At 34.8% G+C, this 15,951-nt stretch overlaps 1 protein-coding gene across 2 annotated transcripts; it reads left to right on the top strand.

The window, feature by feature from the left end:
- Positions 1 to 10,851: 10,851 nt before the first annotated feature.
- Positions 10,852 to 15,581, top strand: LOC103996009 (uncharacterized). 2 transcript variants are annotated; one of them, XM_009416803.3, is made up of 5 exons: positions 10,852 to 11,242; positions 13,444 to 13,480; positions 13,594 to 13,830; positions 13,920 to 13,967; positions 14,888 to 15,581. In XM_009416803.3, the coding sequence occupies exons 1-5, from the start codon at positions 10,941 to 10,943 to the stop codon at positions 15,365 to 15,367; spliced, it is 1,104 nt and encodes a 367-aa protein (XP_009415078.2). In that variant the 5' UTR covers positions 10,852 to 10,940; the 3' UTR covers positions 15,368 to 15,581. The 2 variants fall into 2 exon arrangements, with proteins under 2 accessions (XP_009415078.2, XP_064978742.1); XM_065122670.1 differs by lacking the exon at positions 13,920 to 13,967.
- The last annotated feature ends 370 nt before the right edge of the window (positions 15,582 to 15,951 follow it).

Below are 15,951 nucleotides of genomic sequence, written 5' to 3'. Positions count from 1 at the left end.
TTGCAGCACTGCCAAAGTGTGCCATAATTGTCATAGTTTATTCCTTGTGGGAATAGACTAGCAATTTATTCACCCTTTTAAGTACACTTTGCAATGTAGTTGATTTGAAATAATAACAGAATTAATCATGGATTCACTAAGAATTTTCTTCTAGATCTGCTACACCTTTGTCTTTTTTTTTTATCCAACACTGGGACATAAACATTAAAAATTATTGGATTCTCTGATGGCTCCTGGGAGACATATTTTGGCAGATTGATAACATCAAAGAGAGAACCACAATAAGTGCCATTTAATTGATGGCTCTCAAACTGCCTGCCTACTCTGTGGTCAATCATCTGTAGAGAGTGAACTATGTTTTACTGAAGTAATAGCTGCACATGGGAGTTTAGATCATATGTTCATTTACTGTGGCAGTCTTTTAGTTTCCACTGTTCTATGGAATGTTGGGAATTCTCTTTTGGAGAAAAGCTACCACACTAGCAGTGTTCCATGTCAAACCTGACATAATGCTTTAGACGTGCATGTCTTTGTACTTGCAATGTGAGAAGGAAATCACTATCAAGCTTGATTGAAGAACCAGTAGTCATGTGCATCAAGATAAGATCCCATTTAATGCAGCAGCAGCAAGATGAATTGAATTGCGTGTTGGATTCTCATGATCTAAAGCACCCTCCATGTTACTTTTTGTGCTTCATGTGGTTCAGTTTCCTCGATCCATGATGCAGTGCAACCTTCTTTACAGATTCCTAAGCCAAACTTCCGCAGCAGTTCTGTCAGTAGTGAATTGCCTGAGATCTCTTTATCTGTTCTTCTCGGCTCACCATCAAAATATAGAATGGTCGGTACACACAACCCATACCTCCCAATAATTACATGATATATATATATATATGTTTATATTGCTGGTATCTTCTCTGTCATGTGCGCAAGCTGCTGATGAAGAAAAAAGTACCAAAACCTGTGTGCTTGCTGCAAGTTTCCATGCAGCCAAGAGACTTACAGCTGAAGTATACATGTTACGGTGACACAGCTGCATCGCATAGCATTCAAGACACTGGAGCAATAATGGTGTCCAAGAAAACTAAGAAGAAGGCATGGAGTAAATAGAAAGAAGATGGATGTGATATATTATGGTTGGAAAGAGCATGTTACGATGCTGATATGATAAGGATTGAGAAGGCATTTTGCAAGGATGATGAGTTGTTGAAGCAACTTCGTCAGCAAATCTATACATGTTGGCAACATAATATGAAGCAAAAGAAATTGATGAGTAGAAGTATCATCTACTCATGCAATAAGAAAAGGACATGCAATAATAGGTAATCTACTATATATACATATATATATATACACACACACCAATTTTTATCTATTAAGTTAGTGAACTTAAAAACTTGGTCTCAAGTTAAGATTCTTCCTTTACAATCTACACAATCAGGATTTGAAATAGGAAGAGAGTGTTTATCGAAATATTATGCGTTAAATACGAAAATCACTTTATTTTGTCATTCATCAGGTTTGCCCAATGAGATGGAAAGGTCCTCTTGGATTTTGACATAGTACTATCCACTATCTTTTGGATTATAAAGTGAAATTGTTTTATTATGTTCATTTTCTAAGGATTGATCAAATTACTCCAAGTGAAAAGAACGGATTTATGTAAATAAAAAATAAAAAATCCATAATGGGGACAAGATTATGCCTATCTTTATTTCTTATGTCGGTAGAGCAGCATACATATCAATTCAACAATTGTTGTTATCATATATCTATGCCATTTGTTTTTCTCTTTTTTGAGAGTTATTTTTTTTTAATGATATTTGACCAATTGTGAAAAGAAGACAGACAAACAGACGGATAGATATATCAATCAATAGATAAAATAATGGCAGTGCTTTCACCATTCCATCACCATATCCATCCTTTCCTCGGTGCTTGATTGAAGATAACTACTGTGTGAAAGATTCGGAAGAATCCACATCGCCGTCACCTTCAAATCATGGTCATGGAGAAACCTAAAATTATCCTCAATATATTCTGTGATTACGTATGATGAAGCTAAGCATGGAAATTGTGGTGTGTCACAACATATCATTTCTTGTTTTACTTACGCTCGCCGACTTCATGTCAACTTCCACAGTGAGTTTGGCACTCTTATGGCAAGCATCAACTGAGACTTCCATGCGGAGAAGGAATTGCTTTGTTCCAAGATGTTGGTGGGAACAATAATAATAGCACATCAAAGATCATATTAGGTAGGTTGTGACACATCTCCATTCACTTAGAAGTTGCTTCGTTGGGTTGTGACTCGTACCGACACCCAATTCAAAGCAGTATGGGTTGTGAGTCATATTGGTTATGAACAATAAACCTGTCATTGATCGCACAACAGAAATCATGAGAGTGAAGTGTGTGGATGTGGGAGAAATGCTTGGACGAACCCCATCCATGTCATCTTAGAAGCGCAATGGCATCGATCGGAAGTCTTTTTGGATTTGCACATCTCGACATCTCCTTTTCCTATTTATAAGATTCTGATTCGATCGGCTCATTAAGAACGAAAGCATCTCGATAAAAAAAAATTACAGATAAGTTTTTTCTAAAGGAAATAATTTATTATTTAATCATTGGAAATGTATAAACCAAAAACGATATGGGTCACAAAATTTTCATTCCAGACGAAAGAGGAATGATGCGATTTGGTAAGATTACGAGGAATGCTTAGATGATATCACATCATCAGTAACTAAGTGAACCTTAAACTCTTTGGCCAAAGGCTTTGGTCACATATTGACAAGGAAGTGAAGCTTAAACTCTTTTGGCAAGCTATGAAAAAAGAAAAAAATGAAAGGGGCTTAAGGCGATTGTACAATTTCTAGACTGATTCCCTTATCATCATCGGGAACGCCTAACACATTAGAGTGTCCGAAGTGCCGAACAAACATATCTGGGCTGGGAACGTAATGCTATGCTCTGGGAGGTCGGAACTACCATCAAAGTCTTCTAGACTGGGGAGGCAGAAGTTAGTTGGGATGGGCTCCTCCTGGATGATTTGAATAAAGGGGGAAACGTGAGGTGTATTGAGATCACCACGAGGATACCAAAATTTTAATTAAACCTCATCTACCCTTTAGTTCATATCTTGGAGCTACACCTTCATTGAGTATTCCTAAGAATCGATGAACTAGGCCTCAAACTCTGGTAAGATTTGGGTGTCGGTTGGCGAAACGCTACGTTCCATAGTTGGAGGCTGTGGCGCGGCATTGGTTATCCCTCCCAATCGAGAAGGTTCTTGGAAGGTGGGGTGTCGACTCTCCGATTAAGCTTTACGTAGAGAATCTACGTTGGAGAGTGGGTTGTTGCATCAGAATCACCAACTACGAGAGTGGGACAATGGCTTGTATCACATCATCATATTGAGATGATATCACATCATCGTTAACTAAGTGGACCCTCATGATTAATTGGTAAACATGTGTCATGTCTTAGTTAAATGAGATGTTCTATGTCGAGTTTTGATTAATTATCAAATCTAATCGTATCATAACTAAATCTCTCGATGTTTGTCTCATATTTCTCTGAGTATAGATAATGAGAATGAAGTGCGGAAGAATTCAAACTCATATTTTGTTTCATGGTGCAAGCAATCACTATCTGTGTAATACATTAGGAAGGATCCAAAGTGTCATCAAAGTTGAATGACAAACATCTCATTTTCCTATTTATAAGGCTATGATTTGATAGATTGATTAAGAAAAAAAAAATTATATATATGTTGTACATCAAAATTGAACATGAAGTTAGAAAAAATAATTTTCTAATAAAAAAAGATAATGATTAGCATGAAATCTACAACCCCATATTTCCATTACAAATCATGAGAATAATCCATGGGAACCTAAAAACCCATCTATAATTTTTTCGATGGATACATGGTAATTGTATCATGTCAAAGAATGCATTCCATTCCATGAGGTGTTTGGATTATTGGGAATAATGAAAACATGATGTGCTTCCTAAAGCAAAAGAAGAAGAGAATGCATTGGATGTGGCCAAAGTAAAGTTGGTATACGTTTATGATCGGACAATTTTCCTACCACGTTGACAAGGCCATCAGCTCATGTCTCGGCCGCTAAAACTCGTGCTGCCGTGATCAGATGAAGTGATCATGATGGAGATGTTTTGTTGGACTCCGATCGACCGGTGGACATGGCGGTAAGATATTGCCGGTGGTTTAGGGTTGGAGAGGACGATGAACAGTGGGGTGAAAGCTCCCAAGTGTTGGCTGTGGGATTAAGCCATGGATGTGTGTTATGGACTCAGCTCAAAGACCGTATGAGGTGAGCGCGCAAGTCAACCATTGGGCCATCCACACATGCTTGGTGTTGATAATCTCCATGTCATCATTCTTTTCAGGTTTGTTTTGATTTATCTTCCATCATATTTACTGAAATTTTATTTAAAAAATTGAAAAGTGATTTATAGTTTTGCTATGTATTTTATATATTTTGCACCCCCAAAACACACACGCACGCGCGCGCGCACACACACACATATATATATATATATATATATATATATATTCTTCGGGAAAGTAAGTTTGAAACAACTCTTAACTCTTATCTATATGCTTCTTAAGATAAACTTGTTAAATCTATATTAGACCTTAAGAATTATTCGGCATTTGTTTTAAAGTCATTAATCTCTATTTTTTCACAAAATCATTTATGAATCGAATATGTTTATTTTTTGACTAATCTTTTATGGATGGGAATCACATGACTTGAGCAAATTAATAAGTCTTTTTCGTTCCTTCATTTATGCTTGTACATTAGTTAATATATAACAGATAAAGAAATGAATATATTATGTATTCTTCTCTAATGTGATAATTATCATATTAACTTGATAAACCTAGAAAAATACGATATAAAATACTTGGATTCAAATTCACGATAGTATTTCCATCAAGTTATTATAACTTAATCTAAGTTTTTTTTTTATTATCCATTTCCAACATGAAACTTATCGAAAAGAGAACCACGAAACTATAAGTTGCATTAATAAGAGCCTAAAAAAATTATTTTACCGAATTCATTGTATGTATGTATGTATGTATACGTATGCCTAATGTTTAGATGATCTACTAAGTCTCATTGTTTATCCTAATCGAGACAGTAACAACAAGCATTACATCTGCTTATCCACATGGAGAAACAAAGTTCTTTTAAACCCATTAATGCTGCCAAAGCGATCATTATGTTAATTAGTGTAGCAAATTAAAGCTAGGTTGGATTTGATTAAAATAATTGTACAAAAAATAGAAGCAAAAAAATTGGCATGCCAAAACATTATTGACCCACAACCTTCCCTCATAATTAACCCGACAGATTATAAACAATTAAATACTTGGAATCTTTATATGCTTGCTATTACTGATGGATGACACAGTCAGTGGATAGAGATATTAGAAGGCTTCAATTAAAGTTGCAGAGTATTTTCCCATGGGCTTCTTCAAGATGTTGGGCTCAAAAGAAGCTGCAGATGATGGAAGGATCTCCTTTTGAGACTACAAGAGCTGAGGAAGAAGAAAAATAATAATAATAAAGTGCAAAAGATGAAACGTCGATGATGAACATGTAATGATCAACTGGTAAAGGTTATATATTTTTAACTCCTTAATTGTTTTCGTTATTTGGTTTTGTGAATCAAACCTTTTTTATTTTAATTTGTTCAACTTTTTTATTTGGTATGGTGTGATTTCATCTTCAATCAATTGAATCAATCAAATTTGTGCTCCGACTCAATTAATTTGCATGAGATTGGCCACAAAATATGTAGCTAGGATGATAATGGAGGCTTACATGATCTTTTTGTTTCGAGCAAGGTAATAAATCATTGCGGTCTTCCTCGATGTGTTTTGGAATATGATAATGATGCATCTGATTTAGTTTTCTCATGTTGAAGACTCAAACTCTTATTATAGAATTTAACTAAGATGTTGGTTAGTTTAGTTGATAAAAATAAATTTGAATGATTTATATTATTTAAAAATTAGATTTATTATGAAGAAACTTATGTCATTTCTCTCTTTAAACTTGGATGATAGAACTATAAAGGACCTCCACCAAGAAAGTTTTGTTGGAAATTCCATGATCTTATTGTTCTCATGTAATTTCATGATCATTGGAATGCTAAGCTCTTTGTAGTAAGTGATGATGAAACTTCAGATCATTACATATTTTAAACGTTTGTCTGTCTCTTCATGATTAATCCTTGATCCTTTTGTTTTCCTTGTAATCAACTACACATCATGTTCGAATAAGCTCAAGCTTTGAGAAAATAGAGGGGCTCAAGTTCATATGCATTCTATGGGCTATTTATATGACCTTAATTGGATTTAAGATAAAGTTGAAAGATCTATGTATCGAGTTGTTGTGGTGATGCTCTTTGGTAGCTAATACAATTTAATATTTATCAAGCAATTTAGAAAAAGTAGTTTAATCAAATTAAATTAGATGAGTTTAAATCATATTACTCGTGATTAACATATATTACGTTAGACACTGATTCAAAATATTTAAGTTATGAATTAAACTATGATGATTGATTTTTTTTAATTCTAAGAAATATATTATTAGTCCTCTTTTTACTCTTCATTTCATGAATATTTTCCTAATATAAATAAACTAACAAAATTGGGAATTCCTCTACACATTTAACACACACTACTCCACAATTAAGCACTATCAATTTGCAAAATCAACACAATAAAAGCCATAATTTGGCTTCTTTTTTATTTTATCATAACATGGGCAAGCTAACCTTTTTCCAAGGCAGGCAGTGAGGCTCAAATCTCAATGCCATGTTGCCATGCATAAGCCACATGCCTCATCTATTTATATTCCCTTCCCTCTCATTCCAAGCATGCAAGTGGTCCTTCCTCTCTCTCTCTCTCTCTCTCTCTCTCTCTCAAAAACCTCAGTCACATCATTGTGGTCCTCCCTCTTCTTGTGTAGCACAACCCATACTTTCTGCTTCTCCTTGTTTCTCTTCCTGTGTTCTACAAATTATTCAGTCCTCCCCCAGCATCCTCCTCATGCAGGTCCCTCCACCCATCAGATCCCTGGAAGTTCTCCAAAAGAACATCCATTCAGGTAGAGAGGAGGAAGCTCAGCACACCACTTGGTCCTGTTGGGGAGGTGAGCTTTGGATGTGTGGCTTGAATGAGAAACCTCAATGTGTGTTGCACAAGCTACTGAGGCCCCACATGCAATGTTTCCTCCCCTTTCCCCTTCACATGTCAAGAGTGTGTGAATGTGCAGTGCTAAGAGGTCAGAAGGACATTTGTGTTCTTGAGAGCTTGGCTGCTGCAACAAAAACCATGACCATTTAAATTTGTGGCTGATATGTGGTTTTGGATAAATGGTTGTGGTGGGAAGAACATCATGATTTCATCAGACACAGTAACATTGAACTTTCTTTTATCAAAGTCTGACATGATGGTTTTTTTATTTATTTATTGTATTCCCAGAGATATAAACAACATAGCATCTTATTAATATACTCCTACAACATTAGTTAAGGGATGATGTATTGTTCCATCCACTTATTAAAGTTATAGGGGTTAAGAGTTTGAATTTTTCAATCTAAAATATTGATAAGATATACTTTTCAAGAATCAAAGATTCTAAAGTTTGATTGGATAATTTTTTATATTCTTTTAGCTAAGATAGCTCACAAAATGACTTCAGTATACTTTTGCCTGTTCTTTGATTAACTCAATAAAGGGTTCTCTCTCAAAATAAAAAGTCAAAATCAGCACAAGAAGTTTAACTAGACTATTAATTCTGATGACAATTGAAAGTGAATTAAAAAAAAAAAACAAATATTGAGATTATCACATAATATAAAATAATAATTCTAAGAGTTAACCAATCATGGACATAGAAATTCTCAAAGTTGGGTAAGTCATCAATTAACTAAAAAAAGACACAGTTCATATACAATAAGAAAGGAATTGTCTACTTTAATAACACAAATGATGTTGCTGAATAGTCTGTCAAAATTGAACACTTAAACTTTGATTCTTATCATTTATGCAAGATATAAGGGAATGATTGGTGTTGCTATCATCATTATAAAAAAAAAAACAAAAAAAAAGGTTATACATATAAATTAAATAAAAAGCATGTATAAACCATGGTACTGATACAATCACCATAGACATTCATGTGACACTAGCATGGATCTTGATATGCTTATCACAACTTAAATTTGATGTGTCTATATATACACAAACTATGAATAAAATAACAAGGAAGTCACATCCATCACTACAATGATAATAACAAGTTACAATATTTTAATTATATAAATCCTTTTCCTCAAATTATATAGAATGAACAAAGTAGCATACTATCATTGTCCTTTTCATGGACACTTCTTTTGCTTGGACTTATTGGTTGGCCTAAACCATGCCAAATCCACCATGATATGAGCACATGATAGGAGGTGAGCATGAACAATGTATTTTGTTTTGAGTTAAACACTACTATTTTTGTTACTTCTCAATTTCATTCCAATTATGCTTGCACACATCATGCAAAGATCAGACAAATCTAAGGAGGTACATAAATTTTATATAATTCAAAATACATAAAAACTCATTATATTAAACCAATTGCTCAAATATACACTATGCATAGGAAGTTGAATTGAAAAGATATCTGTTGCTTTTTAAAGTGCTAGTTCATATATCATTATTATTTATGATGATAAATAAATAAATATATATATATATATATATATATATATATATATATATATATACCTTCTTCTTTTTAATTTCTTTATTTTTGGTTGATCTTGATACCAGAATTTTTAAACATTTGTATATCTTTTAGATCATTTAGGAAGAGTTCTCTTAGAAAGTAAAAAGGTAATGAAAACATAATCATCTTGTACTCCTTTGAAATAGACTTCAACCTACTGTTCAACAACAGTCCATTTCTTTTCCCTTCTCACACATCTTTTACTCATTAAATGGATAATTTTAAATAACCTCACCATTAAAAGGATTGCATGACAGTGTTGATTTGAGACACTGATTATGAAATGTCCTACTGATAAGGAGACTATATTTTACTTGTGTTATGCCACTCTTCTTCTTCTTCTTTTTTTTTTTTACATGTTTGCTACAGATTAATAGTTTATAGAATTTAGGAATCAGGTGGATTTGAATTGGTTGTTTTTATATATGCTGATTATTATTGTTATTATTCTTACTATTACTAATATTTCTAATTGATCAGACCTAATTCATCACCCTTCTTCCATTTTAATGACTTCCAATTAACAAAATTTATTATTTGTAAATGCTAAAATATCATAGTAAAAAAAAAGAGAGAATGACAAATGAATAGAGTAACTATAAATTACATCTTGTTTGAATTCGAAATCAATTAATTATTTTCAAATCTAACTCGAATACCTATTTTTTCACATTGGATGTCATCCCATACCTAATTAAAAAATAAAACTTGGCTTAAGAGCTTATTCAAATACCTAAACAAAATGGAACCCACTATCATCCTTACTTCTATTGGCTAATCATAATCTATCCACACTTAGTTAAAGAAAAAAAAATCTAAGCTTTTCTCTCTCTTCCTAGGTGATAAAGATGTGCACATGCGAGCGATATATGCACCATTTTTGTTCTCTCTCTTCCTCTTTACACTCTAACATTTCCTCTCTTTAGACCTGTAAAAAGAATTATCATCTCCCCCCCCCCTCTCTCTCTCTCTCTCACTTCTTTTTTTCTTTCTTGATAAAGAGAAAAGCACTCGATCACTCACTCTCAAGTGAAAAAAGAAGGCATAAATCTCAAAGCAAAACTTTGCTTTCTTTCCCCTTTAGAATAAGAAAAGAGAGAGAGACATCACATCACATTACATCAGCTCATCCTCCTCCATTCCGAATGGGATAAATGCAGGAACACCCTTCAACTTTGATGCTTGCCAAAAGTGATCTTTTCCATATATAATGTTCTTCTTCCTTCCCTTCTTATTCTTTTTTTTTTCTTTTTTCCATATATTCTTTTTTTTTTTCTCTTTCAAGCGATATGGACGGGGATAAAAATAATAGGCTAAAGAAGAAGAAGAAGAAGAAGAAGAAGAAGAAGAAGAAGAAGAAGAAGAAGAAAAAGGATAAAATTAATAATATTAAGATCATAAATAATAAAATAATATTTATTATTTTAAAATTATGCCAAACACATGCTTTAAAAAAAATATTATGATAATATTAGAGTTAAAAAAATGATAAAGTAACAAGGAATTTATAGAATTAAAAAAAAATAAAAATCCTCTCTTTTTTTTATAGAGGGTTATAATAATCATCGACAAAGTTAAAAAGTAAATTCATGAAAATTATTCTAAGATATTGTTAGATAAGTAACATAAGAAGTTGACTAAACCGTCAAATATTATCGATAACATTGTCACGACTCTAAATTAGTGTAGATTAGTGGGAACATGATGTTTGGATGTCCACATATTAAATTCCATCAATTATTAGTATTCACCATTATTAATAATTTTAAATTTGATGCTACAACATACAAGTATACAAAATTGATAATGGCAACAAAGGCGACAAATGATCATATTCTATGTAATTGTTGGGGGTAGATGTATATTTATGGAAACTTTATGGACTAATATGAATATTATTACAGTAGAGAAGGGTATTTTGCACAATACAGACAGCTTAAGGGCTTATTTGCACATTACCCCCTCCAAGAATATTAAACGGTATTCCCCTCCGAAGTACTCTCTCTTTCACGGCCACGCACTCACCACCGCACTCACACTGGGAAGAGAGAGAGAGAGAGAGAGAGAGAGAGAGAGATCGCAGGGGAATTTGGAGGGGGGGCGATGGGCGGAGTGACGTCGTCTGTGGCGGCGAAGCTGGCCTTCTTCCCGCCTTCGCCGCCGTCCTACGAGGTGGTGACGGAGCCCGAGTCCGGGGTGGTCCGGCTCAGCCGCTACCCCCACCGCGAGAACGTGGAGGTGCTCCGACTCCCCACCCGCCGGGGCACGGAGATCGTCGCCCTCTACGTCCGCAACCCCATGGCCGCGTTTACGGTCCTCTACTCCCACGGCAACGCTGCCGATCTCGGCCAGATGTACGAGCTCTTCCTCGAGCTTAGCATCCACCTCCGCGTTAACCTGTTGGGGTACTCCACGCGATTCTCTTTTGTCCCTTCCTGTTTCGCCCTCATTCCTCTTTCCGGTTGAATTTGGCTTTAGAAGCTCGGGTTTTGATGGCTGAGAAGGTTCTCGGTTCCTGATTGATAGCGAAAAATGGTTCTTTGCTTCGATTCCAAACATCCTCGGGGGCACTTTTCTTTATTGGGCTTCGTAAGGAATCTTTAAGTTAATCGAGTAGGAAATTTTACACTTTTGCAAGTGTTATAGATCTAAGATGGGTTTAATGCGATAAAATTTTGATGCTTTTCTTCTACCAGCTACTAATCTAGGACGGCGGTGTGGTTTAAGCTAGTATTATAGATTTTTGGGGTCGAATAAGAATAGTAAGTTGAATTCTGGGTGAATTTGCATCATCCGTGACTGTCATTGGACTTCAAGATTAATGTGTGAAGGGCACTTTCAGTTCATTTTGATCAGAAGGCCTTTCATGTGAATATTAGTATTTAAAGTCGCTGAAATTAAGCTTAACATCATGAAAGCAGGTCATGTTGTATATCCGATTATTGAGGTGTCCATTAATGCAAACAATAAGATTGTGAATACAACCCATAATTATCGTCCGTTACTACCCATTTGGTTGTACTTAGCTCTTATTATAGTTATAATTAAATAACTTAAACAGTTCAACTCTAAATCTACAAATACTTCTACATAACATAGTCCCTAATGATACAGCCCTGAATAGGGGCACAGACATATCAGAACCCCTAGAATCACTAAAGTGAATCTCTTTTGTAAATTTCTTTTCTTTTGTTCATGCAATCATCTATTTCTTTTCCCTTCTCATTCTCTTCTGGTTGGGCCTTCAGGAAGCAGCCATGTAAACTAGAGTTTAATGGTTGCCAAATTTCCAACATGCCAAGGCAGCCGCCATGACTTTCTTTATTACATGAACGATGCTCTATTCTAGTCTACATGTAGTTCAATGGTATTGACTTTGCTGTTGCTTGAAATTTAGGATGAAATGAAAGCCAAGAGCTATTTTGTCTAGCATCATCTTGGGATTTCACATTTAAGCATGTCTCTTGAGGCATGCTGCTACTTTTTCGGTATTGCTCTTGGTTGCTTTTTGAGCTCTCTCTTGTGACAAATATACCTTTCTCAACTCTTCTCCTTTGTACATTAAAATTAAGATAACTTGATTCAATGAGGCAATCTGGAGATTGTTCCATTGCAAAAGACTAGTAGAATGACATCTTGTGTGAGTGCTTGGTTATTTAGAAAAAGGTTTTAGCCTACTAATTGGATATGTGCCACCATGCTACTCACACTTTGATTTAACCAAATGAATTTGTCATATTACACCTGATGAATGGTAGCAAGAAGGGTAACTTGCCTTCCCTTCTTCCCATGCCTATGCTCCTGTGGCTTGATTAACATTCCTTTCTCAGCAGAGCTGAATTATAGACCTGAAGATATACTCAGCACTCTTGGATACATTTAAAGCTAGGTTAGATTCTGTTAATTATATCTTTAATTTAGTGAGGATGAATATCTGCACATATTTATCAGTACAATGCATAAGTTGCACCTACTGATTAAATCAATGATCAATTACTAAGTGTGTATTCTTTTTCTCTTTTACAGACCAACTATTGATTTCTACATTTGTCTTTTTTATTAAGCATCATGATATTACTTTCTATGAAGGGGATTAGATTTGGAAAAACAGAAAGCTGATGAATTCGTGGTGTAACACAGTAGCCATGTCTCACAGCACCATATCTTCTTTGTTCTTTGATTGCTGATATGGGGCTATCAATTTTGTATTAGAATCTTGTAATTAAGATTTAAGATACAGCTCAATTGTTGGGATGACATCAAAAGCTTTGTTAATCCATAAGATCAGTTATCAGAGCATGAACCTTCTTTTTTCCTTTGAAGACAAAACGTCATCCCTGTTTTTTTAAGGTCATATGTAAACTATCTTTATTCTTTCACGGTTAGTTCAATTATTGAGATCTTAGTGTGAGAAATTGAGATCTTGCTTCATTTCAAACTGTTCAGTTTGAGAACCACAGCTGAGCATATTAGGTTTTCTGTGTTTGTATATACCTTCCCTTCTTGTTCCAGTTGGATAAGCAGAATGTGTTTAATGTCACATGATAAAATTTAAGCAGTTGCAGGAAAAATGCAAAAATCATCTGAGGCTTTCATATGCTTGCAGGTATGACTATTCTGGCTATGGTCAATCATCCGGAAAGGTTAGATACTAATCTCCGTAGATCTGCTCGATGACATTTTCTTGCTTTACAAGTTGTGATTGGTAGGATGATAATAGGTCCAAAATAAGTAAATTTATTTTTCACTCTCGCAGCCAACTGAGCAAAACACCTATGCTGATATAGAGACCGCTTATAAGTGCCTCATAGAGAACTATGGTGCTAAGGAGGAAGAAATTATCCTCTATGGCCAATCTGTGGGAAGTGGACCAACTGTGGACTTGGCTGCCCGTTTACCTCATTTTCGTGCTATCATGCTGCATAGTCCTATACTATCAGGTTTAAGAGTGATGTATCCTGTAAAACGCACATACTGGTTTGACATCTACAAGGTTAGTTTTCATCTAAATGCTTCTTTTTCTTTCTTTTCATGGTTCCTTTGCATATATTAATTTTTTCTTACTCATCATTCTATTTCCAGAACATTGACAAGATATCATTGGTTAATTGTCCTGTGCTAGTAATTCATGTGAGTATATATGCCCTTACACTCCCTTACACTGTATATTGATTTTGTAAATGTCACGTGGTACTGTCTCTTTCTGAGAATAACTTGCAATTATTTCTTTATATCTGATCCAATATGTACATTACTTGAAAAGAACTGACATATGGACTTAACAATAACCAATGAAACAGAAAAGGTACGGAGAAATCTAATGAAATGTACATGTAATGCTTATTCACAGTATCTTATGGCTCACTTTGAATTAATAAGCCATTTAGTTTCCCGATATGGACATGATTGTTCTGCCAACTGCTTTATAATGTCATATGGAGCAGATGCTATCTATCATATCAAGTAGCTTTAACATGTTTAAACTTTCATGTTCCCACAATCCCATACATGTGACAGCATTAGACATCTTTATTTATCTCTGTATAATAATTGTTTATGACATGGTGTGTTCGTGTCACATTCAGTAGTTTCAACTTTCAACATGCTTATACTTGCATCTTCCATACATGAGTCAGCACTGGACAGCTTTCTTTGTCTTCTCAAATTTCTTTATGACAACTAAAGTTACAAAGTGAAGCTTCACAAATAGTTCTACAAACATTTGTTTTCTTGAATTTGTTGATGGTGCCAGACTCTGGTATACTCTAGGTGTTAGCCTTCCTTGAATACACAATTTGATGTCTCTTTTTGTTGGTAAGAGAACAAAAGGACAAAATTTTCAACAAAATGAAATATACAAAATTTCTGAGAAAGGTGCATAAATAGTTTCCTCTCAGCAATTATTGATTTACTTTTATAAGAGTCTACACAAGCTATTGCATTTTTCTGCACCATGGATAGATCCTACCACAGATTTCTCCAAATCTTTGCCTTAATTTTCTCAGAGTGTGATTTCAGTCATGAATCTCTTATTTATTTTTTATCTGCAGGGAACATCTGATGAAGTTGTGGATTTTTCTCATGGTAAGAAGCTATGGGAATTGTGTAATGAGAAGTATGAACCTCTTTGGCTAAAAGGAGGAAAGCATTGTGACTTGGAGCTTTTTCCAGAATACCTTAAACACATCAAGAAGTTTATATCTACAGTTGAGAAATCACCTTCTCAGAGGAGCACCTGGAGAAAAAGTGCAGAACAGTTTGAACCTCCCAGGAAGAGCACTGATTGCTTTGAACCATCAAGGAAGAGCATTGATCGAAGAGAAAAATCTAGGCAAAGTACAGAGAAGTCAAGAAGCAAAGATCAGAGGACTACAAATGTGGAAAATTTGGAAAAATTAAAGATATCATTTGACCAAATGGAGAAGTCTAGGAGGAGTTTAGATTGTTTTGATAAGTCTAGGAAGAACATTGATCAACTGGACAGAGGACGGAAGAGTGTTGACAGATTGGATAGGATCTGGGCTGGATGAACTTTTCTCCTCTTTGCAAAATTCATACATGCGCTTTGATTGGGGTTGTGTACATTTTTTTATGTTTATCAATCATATAATCTGTCTGTGGATGTTTATATGCATTAGATGGATGTTGAAAGTAAATCCTAGTTGATGAATGATTGTAGCTCTTGGTTAATGATCGGACAATTTTTTTTCCTTCTGATGATAATTAACCAGTTTCTTAGTGGAATTGCTCATGATGTTTTCTTTTGTGGCAACCAATGATAAGAATGTATAGGTTTTCCTTTTTCTTAGTGTTAGAAGTGAAGTTAGTCCCTTTAAGTTGCAATCAATTTCTGCAACTGATATTTCAATCAGAAGGTATAATTCTCCCAGGCTTTTTAGGATGATGATATGACACCAGCTAGCTGTTTTAGCTATATCTAAATGTCTTTTCTGTAAATTGTCAAGTAAATGTATTAATGTCAAGCCACATGTGATGGTTCCTCATGATTTGGTACTCTTTCCTTTTTCACTGCCAACCATTGGCACTTTGGTTTTCCTGATCGTCAACCTTCTTCCCTGCTACTGTCAATGGCATGGCATCATAGTTGGTTGCC

This window comes from Musa acuminata, chromosome BXJ2-8 (assembly GCF_036884655.1).
Source record: "Musa acuminata AAA Group cultivar baxijiao chromosome BXJ2-8, Cavendish_Baxijiao_AAA, whole genome shotgun sequence".
NCBI lineage: Eukaryota > Viridiplantae > Streptophyta > Magnoliopsida > Zingiberales > Musaceae > Musa > Musa acuminata.
This window is presented reverse-complemented; position numbering and strand designations above follow the sequence as displayed.